At 36.7% G+C, this 8,883-nt stretch overlaps 1 protein-coding gene across 1 annotated transcript in view; it reads right to left on the reverse strand.

Annotated features, from left to right (window-relative positions):
• The window catches only part of LOC107534485 (alpha-fetoprotein-like), a 28,377-nt gene extending 21,223 nt beyond the window's left edge, over positions 1 to 7,154 (reverse strand). Inside the window, exons 1-5 of the mRNA XM_016209605.2 lie at positions 7,000 to 7,154; positions 5,869 to 5,920; positions 5,584 to 5,725; positions 3,901 to 4,112; positions 2,302 to 2,434 (exon numbers count right to left, since the gene is read on the reverse strand). Coding sequence (XP_016065091.2) covers positions 2,302 to 2,434; positions 3,901 to 4,112; positions 5,584 to 5,725; positions 5,869 to 5,920; positions 7,000 to 7,084 — 624 coding nt within the window. The 5' untranslated portion in view covers positions 7,085 to 7,154. The remainder of the gene's footprint in view (positions 1 to 2,301; positions 2,435 to 3,900; positions 4,113 to 5,583; positions 5,726 to 5,868; positions 5,921 to 6,999) is intronic.
• Positions 7,155 to 8,883: the final 1,729 nt, after the last annotated feature.

Below are 8,883 nucleotides of genomic sequence, written 5' to 3' on the forward strand. Positions count from 1 at the left end.
GAGAGGGAGAGAGAGAGAGAAACATCAATGATGAGGGGGTCATTGATCGGCTGCAGCCTGCAACCCGGGCATGTGCCCTGACAGGGAATCGAACCCCGATTGCCTGGATCCTAGGTCGACGCTCAACCGCTGAGCCACGCCCGGCCGGGCTATAGTATTATTTTTAAGAACAAGTTAGAAAATGTATACAAAGGGAATATTCAAACCACAAAATTGGCACAATAATCATAATAATATTTTTATAATTAATTATAATTATTTTTATCCTTATTTTGTTGTATTATACTCATTTGAAATTAAATACCAACAAGCTTCCTTATTTCTTCATAAGAGAGTTTTTGAGTACTTAGTTCATAAAGTTGTGTCTGATCATAGACACAATTTTTGCACAATTGGTTATGTAATTTTTTCTGTCAGGTAATGAGACGTAAGTCTGCATGATCATTCATGATCATTTCTTTTTAGCTTTTGATTAATATGAAACCAAAAGCAAAAAAAAAAAGAAAAGAAAAAGACTGTCCTGCCAGGAATTCAGAATTGGTTTCTGAAGGAATCGGAGTTCACCAAGAGAAAGAATGCAGAGGGAGGTAAAAATATAGATTTAAATAGCTTTAACGATAATAACTACAATTATTGCATATTTAGCGTATGCCAGAAACTCTTTAGAAATATTAATATCTTATGCAAGGTAGATAATGAGGAGCTCGATAGGAGAAATAGATGCCAACAAACAGAGAAATAGCAGTTTAGAGGAATAAGAGATAAAATCTCTCTGAAGAGATAGAAGCAGACAGCGAGGAAGAAGGGGCTGCACTTAGCCTGAGGAATTCATCCACCCGCTTATCAAACGGCTACTCATTTCAGCACAACCTTTCGAAAATCCATCTGGTGCCCCCTCTAGTAAAAATGGTTATTTTATTTGATATTTAGACCCTTTAATGAGCACAGATAAAATGTACTTTAATCATGAAACTAATCACTTTTACAGCTATTTACATCTATTTAATGACAGAGAAAAGGCCACATGGTTAAAATTTAGTGTGGCAGGCTGTATATTCCAAAGATGGCTACAACAATATCTTCTATCCCATGCTCTTCTTACAATGAGATGTTAACAGTTCTCCTATCAAGAGGTATAATGTACTGTCCACTTCAAACAGGTGAGGTTTCGCGGTGTTTCCACCATAGAATATGGCAGAAGTAACTTCTGCGTCTGGGTCACGAAAGGCCATGCAGTTTCTGCTTTATCCACTAGAATATTCATTCTTGAAGACTTTGGCCACAGGTAAGCAATCCAACTGCCCGAGGCTGCCATGCTGTAAGGAAGCCCAAACTAGTCAGGGCAGTGTGGACAAAGAAGGGGCGCTGTAATAAATCTCACCAAGGGTAACCTCACAGAGTGATCTGATCATAAATTCTTAACTGGGCATGATATGGTGAGCAGCTTTTTGCTAAAAGGCATATAACTTTTTTAGCAAACTGTTTATTTTTTCCTTAAGCAAGCCCTGCCCATGGTTTCTGGGCATCTCTGTTAACACCTTTGAAATGCTTCTTTTTCAGAGCCCTTGGAAGCGCTCAAGAATCTAGTCACAGAACCTTGTCGACTATCTTGTAATCCCATCCTGCCTTGCTTTCTCCCACTTTCATGTAATCTTTACATTCCCTCCTTAATTTCAAATGTATTAAAGAAACTGCAAAACTGCCGTTCTCCTGAGCATTTGAGATTTTGTTTCCTAGCATTGTCATCAGGTTGGCTCAAATAAATTATTTTAAAAATTCTCTACAGGTTTTTACATTCTTAAGTCAACAGCAGAGAGACTGCTTGGAGAGGCCCTGAGATTTTATGAGAAGAAAGAGATGTTGAATCAGCCCCCTGGTGCTTCAGTGTTGAGAATTCCAGATCCAACCATTGTCTGACTATAACTGCATGAAAGACCCTGAGGTAGAACCACCCACGAGTCCTTCCTGAATTCCTGACCCACAGAAATCATGAGAGATAATAAAATGATTGCTGTTTTGAGTCACTCAATTTTGGGGTGTTCTGTTATATAGCTACGGTAACTGAAATATTAAATATTTATTATAAAGTAATATGTATGCTCGATTGTGCTCCTCAAATATAAGTGACTATACAAATTGCCTTGGTAGCTTGTTAAAATAAAGTCTTGTCTAGTAGGTCTAAAGGAGAGCTTCAGATTCTGCTTTTCTAACAAGCTCCCAGGTGATGGTTACGCTGCTGGTCCACAGTCCACACTTTGCATAGCAAGACTCGAAATGACAGTTGACATAAGAGTATCTTACCTTTATCTGGAAGCATTCAGTCCTATTTTCTTCTTGGCAACATGACTGAACAGCTGTTTCATAGCAAGTAGACATGGTCAGAATAGTGGGTCCATATAAGAATGGATGCTTTCTTGAAGTTTCATAAATGTACCTATAATTTGACAAACCCAAAGTTGTGTAATTTGGAGTTCAAGAAAATGTGTTGATGCTGTTTCTTAAAAACTTAAAGCTCATTTAGTTTTGTTGACCTGTAACATTTAGAATATCATGGTGAAAGAGATGAGATAGCACTATACTTAAATGAATCAAATGTTCACAATAGATAGATCACTGTGAGGTTAGTCAGACATTCCAAGTGCCCATGAGGTAACCAAAGGTACCTCCGGGCCTGTGGGGAAGAAAATCAGTAATCAAAACTTTTCATTCTTGTATAAGTAGTAGACAGCAGAAAGTTCAATCGTCTAAAGTGAGTTGTAAATGCAGGATTGTACACAAGTGCAGAGGAATTGAATTTAGAAGCTATTCATGGGTGAAGAAAAGTCTCTCAAGATCATCCGAAAGTTCTTTCTAGACTAAGAAAGTTGCTATGCTATCTTTTTAGTCCGAAATAGCTGACTTTTTATCCAGATTTGATATAAATTACTGTTTCCTTCATTGAGAATTAAATAAAGTTCTTGGCTTATAATTATGAGGCAAGCAGTTAGAAAGTTGTTTGTCCCTTGAAGATTTATAGTTGTATGCACTTAAGTTAAAACTAGCATATAAAATAACTCCTTAATTACTGACTTTTTTGTAAATATTCAAAAAGAGGTTAAATGCACTGCCTGAGTATTGGTTAGATTTTTTAATCTCTGAATATTCAGTCCAAATCTGATTCTACAGTTCTCACCTATGGTGGATGGCACTACAGCTAGGTAGCCAAGCTCATATTTCGGTTCCCATTTGGTTGCTCCTAATGTCAGACAAGTTGGGAACCTGCTCAATCCCTGTCCCTTAGTCCTTCCTCCTTAAGTGGCTGAGGCCATTTAATTTTTTCTTGAAGGCTCGGTAATTGCTGGGGCAATTCTTCCCTTTTATGGCTGAATTGAAAGAATTCCGTTATTCAGCACTGTCATCCTGTCCACCCGTCATCTGGTGCAGAGTTGAATCAGAGTTCTTGAGTACAAAACTTGTCTCTGACATCTACACTTGTTACTTATTCTTAGGGTCCCAGTGACAGACTCTGTCCATGCCTTTCAGATACACGTCCCAAATGCCAGCCCCGTGCCTGAGCTGCTATGTGCTCTCTGTCTCCAGTACTCTGCTTTACCTACTTGACTGAACATTTCAACATCATTTGCTCCTGGTCTGACTGATCTAACCCTTAAGGAGATGGGCCCATTACAGGCCCTGATCACTTTTAATGTTTCATGGCACAGACATTTTCATACCCTGTTGAGTTCACTGAGACGATAATTATCATTCAGAGGAAGAAAAAAGATATTGTAGCTCAAATTTTCCCTTTAATTCCATGTAATAAAGCATTGTGTTCTCAGAGGCTGTTATGTAAAAAAAGACCTGATTTCAAAATTTGAAAATACCTTTCTTCAAAGACAAAGGCAAGGGGAAATGACATACCTCTTCTTCACTGACACTTGATGGTCTTTGTTCATGTCACAGATCTGCTCAGGATTTGGAATTTGCTCTATTTCCCAAAAATCTGCATGATCTTTTTTGTTTAACAGGAAGCACTTGTGTCTTGCTGTGTTATTTATGTTGCAACAGTCAGAAAACACATGTTTGTCAGCCATTCCTTGGTTATTACAAATATGTTCTAAGAAGGTGGCCATCTGTAGGAGGAAATAATAACTTAAAGGGGAAGCATGTGTGCTCTACATTCTTAACCACAGGAAGGGTAAGGAATTATTATTTTTTTTAAAGGCAATTGAGTGCAGAATGTTACACTTTGTATCTAATAGTCCCTGGACATAGTTCTTTTGAGCAAAAGCCTTTTAGGTTTTTAAGTCTAAATTCCCACATATGGGACATTGACCAAATAGAATTTATTATTTCCTCCTTTCCTATGTAATTGCTTCATCCTCCTACAGCTCACAGGTATTAAAATAAACATAAACCAGAATGTCTAGGGCCTAAAGAAATCAAGGTATTTTTAATGAGAATTATCTACCAATAAATATATAGTAGCTTGCTTTCCTTGCTTCCTAGTTTTGTTTCCACGGCAACTTATTTTAAAAATTGAACTCTAAAGAAATGTGTAATCAGTGTCAAATATTCTAATGAAAATGTAATAATTCAATTAGTTTTAAGTATCTTTCAATGGCAGTAAATACGTGGAATGCTGTAAGCCTCAAATGACATGTTTTATATTTGGGGGATAGGGGCATAAAATTTCCATCTTTTGAAATGGAAATAGGAAAAAAATCACTACAAAACATGTAAGACTAGCCACTGATAGAAGTACTTCATTTAAAATCTGTTTCTCATAAGACCATATTAGACTATATTTACATAGTCTAATAAAATGTAGGTTTTAGCCCCAAGAAGATGGAGTAAAACTATTACAAATAAAGAAGAAAATTACTCATTTGTATTTTAAATTATTTGTCAAGAGAATAATTGACCAAATAGATAGATACATACATAGATAGATACATGATAGATGATAGATAGATAGATAGATAGATAGATGATAGATAGATAGATAGATAGATGATAGATAGATAGATAGATAGATAGATAGATAGATAGATAGATAGATAGATAGATGATAGATAGATAATAGATAGATATAGATAGATGATAGAATGTTAGTGTTTATCAAGAATTTGTTAACCACAAGGTAGACATACTTTAAAGATACTATAGTAATTCCCAAGATTATCTACTAAGTGGGAAAAGAACCCATAATGCTATTCACTTCTTTCTTCTTTTACTTACACTCTAACAAAAATTTTAAAATTAGTACTTCAATTTCCCAGGAACCTTTATACAAGGATTTCAGACAATAGTATTTTAGTGACAGAGGCAGAGCAACCAACTTAAGTTAACAAATTGACATTCTAGGCTATAATTCATTCTCTTGAATGTTTGGTTCAAAGAGTCCCAGAGATGAACTGATAAACTGTAAGTTTATAAGCCTACAAAGATTATATCTTGAGTATGAACCATGTGCCTATTGCTCCCTTACAATCCCCAACCAATTTATTCAATGAGCCCTCCTTATAATGACATTTTTTGGTTGCAATTTAGTTTTAAGAGAGGGAGAGAGGGAGAAAGAGAGGCAGAAGATGACTCACATACCAGCTGATAAGAGCATTCTGAAGGTGACTGGTGTAGCTTGAAGCTCTTGCATTTCTCTGCAAAATCTAGTAGCTCTTTAACTATGGTTTGTACTTCTTCATAAGTGGATTTCTGAAGAAACTGAGCAACCATAATGCTAATGCTGAAACATGACACTCAGTGTTAAAGATAGAACTGAACCCATTTCCTCCATCATTCTTGTTACCTCATTGTCTCACTCCCCTCCCCCCAAATAATTAATGTGATTTAAGTTTCAGACAAAATAATTTTGATAATAAAACTCACATGTCTCTCAAGTTCTCCTTCAGATAATTCTGGCTATTAGTGTGCTGCATGGCTAGAAAGAAAAAGAAGAGAGAGACTTTATATGCATAAGAGGAAATTTTCCAAATTGAAATCCCCCTTTATAATTCTGAAATCTTTATTTATTCACTCATAAATTTCCAGATATATTTTTTATTATCATAATAAATTAGAAAAATTACCAGAATATATCTCCATTTGTATTTAAACTATATTCTGTGAATGACTTATTTCTGTTCAAATATATTATGCAGTTGAAATCTATAATTGGCCTCAAGTAAGTTAGGTATACTTATGTTGCAATCGCTGAATTAATTAAACTTGACAATTTGGTTATTTAATTCTTTATATTACAAGAGTTAAATACCACACCAAAAAATGTTAAGAAAATTAGAGTTTGCTTAATTTGGCAGAAGCAGTATCTCACGCATCTTGGATTTTCTCTTCATCTTCATCTTCATCTCCCCGCTCACTACATACACATACACGTTTTCTATTGAAAGCAATGGCTTCCTTCTTATACTAATTGCTTCTAGAATGCTTAGCAGCTATCAATTAAAGAAACCATTATTATTTGCTATATTAACATATGGAAAGGCTTTAGAGACAGCTATTCTGAGTTCAACTTTGAGCTCTGGTGCTTAATGTGGCCTTGGGAAAATAAGATCTCAAAATTTGTGTTTCTCTATCTTTAAAATGTAAATAAGTTCTATTACACTGGATGGTTGTTCAGATTAAATGAAAACATATGTGTGAAGCACTGAGCACAGTGCCTGGTTCTTAATAGCTACTAAATAATGTAGCTCTAATATTATTCTTGCTACTATGAACACTTTTGCTTTATCTAAAACCATTTATCGAATTTTAAATACAAGTTTAAATGCATCACTCTCTCGAGTGAAAGTAAGGCTAAAATGAGGTCTTCCTGTGGGTTGCTTCAATATATTAGCTCTCTTTCTTTATTCACTCCATAAGTTAATTTCCAGCAGTTTTCAATAGCCCTATTGACAGTGATAAGCACTGAGAAAGAAAAGTCTCTCCATAGCATTTCAGTAGCCATTACATCTTACTCCTGGCACAAGGAATGTATAGATTGTAAATAGGATTCCCTACCTGCATCTAGTAAACTTCTCTGAAGAGTTTGACATTTAACGTAGCTGAAGAAAACAAGAAAAGATATGAGTCTAACAGTCTTCATTATTTCAGATGAACTTTTATAGAAGGTGTTCTATCATTTGAGAGAACTGAAGAATCCTTTTTTCGCCTTTTCAAGTAATTAATATTAATAATTAAACTTTCTCTGGTGAATATTTTTTCCAGGCCACTATGACCCTGATCAAATCGAAGAATTCAGGCAATGAAGAAATGCTGTTGATGGATAGTCATTCGTTAATGAATATTGGATTTTAAAATGAGTCATGTCAATGTACTTTGTTTTTTCAAGATTAAGCCATGTAGGCCTTGTAATGAAGTAATCAATAACACTCTGGGTAAATATCTCATTTTCTGGAAGTGTCTGTTGACAAGTTCAAAGTTCTAAAGTGGCAGGCGAGAAGACAAACATGTACTACCCCAGGTTCAAATAAATGGTTAAGCCCCCAGTTCCGGTGCTAGGTGCATTTTCAAGCCCTGTGAAAGGGTAGAGAGCACAGGCCTTTGGAGGAAACCCAAGGGATTGGGATCGAATTTACTGAGTGGTTACTGTGAGTCTCGCACTTTGTATGCCTGTATAACAGCTATACTCTTTTTCTTTAATAAGGAATTAATACTTGGGGTCATATTATTTGCTCATGGACTCACAGATAGAAATTTTGGTTTGTCTGATTTTAGAGCCCATACCAGCCAAGAGTTAGTATCGAAAGCTGAGGTTCCAACACTCCTCAGCTACTGTCTGCTTCCCTGTCATTTAGTTCTTGGATCTAAGGCAGGAAACAGATATTGACTGATTACATTAAAAAGTCGAAAATAAATGTCAAGTTTAAAATGTTAGGAAATGGGAGATCACAGCTTACTACTTTAACCATTCCCATTCTCAGTCTCCTCATTTACAGCAGGGGGGTTTGCACCAGGTCATCTCCAAGGCTAGCAGTCCATTGCTTGATTTCTGCTACCCACATATTCTCCTTTCTGGTCTTCTTGGCAAAGAACTATCACAACTAAGAGAGTTATATTTGCCTGAAAAACAACAACAGCGCTGTCATTATTTAAATTTGGGACTCATTGGTTAATGTAAAGAATACCGATGGCCACGTGTGATAGAAAGCCGGGGTCAGCAAATGGAAGAGTATCTTCAGCAGGTTTTCTTCATCCTTTGCATGGTCCTCTAAACAGTCCTGGTGCATCCTCAGAGCTGCTCCCTTGAGATCCTACTCAAAGCCTCTGGGAACTGTCAGAAATGGACCTATTACTCAGTGAGCGCCGTCACTGTCACCCCTTGCAGACATTAGTAATTGGCGACTGCACTCTTTCTCTCTGAACCGAGACTCAGCCTTAACACCACTCACAGCACAATGCCATAGGACAGCCACTATTAACAGACTGGAGTTGGCACTTAAGGAAAGAAAACTGTTGTATGTCCTCTCAGAGTAAGGCTCTTGAAAACACAAAAAGAGATTAAGTCCTCTATGGGCGCCTAATGGTGGAATTTCAGACCAGAGGGAAGACGAGTAGTGGGGAACAGCAAAGGCAGGGCATGGGTTTGGGGATAGGACTCAAAAGGCAGCAAAGAATATTTTCTCTCCGAGAAGAAGGTCTCTGTGCTCACTTTCAATATGAACAATGGGAGGTATATAAGTACAAGGCACACTGATAATTTTTAACAAATACTATTTGCAAAGCAAACGTAATTCTGTTATGTCCAAGAATCAGATCCCCTATGCGGCGGAAAGACAATCACTCCAGAGCTGATAATGTAACAGCAAAAGGGACTTTTAGTCCAGCTAGCTGGTGTTTGGTCGTATCCAACGCAGTGGAATTCTGACTCGAACCCCGATCTAA

This window comes from Miniopterus natalensis, chromosome 1 (assembly GCF_054644295.1).
Source record: "Miniopterus natalensis isolate mMinNat1 chromosome 1, mMinNat1.hap1, whole genome shotgun sequence".
Classification (NCBI taxonomy): Eukaryota; Metazoa; Chordata; class Mammalia; order Chiroptera; family Miniopteridae; genus Miniopterus; species Miniopterus natalensis.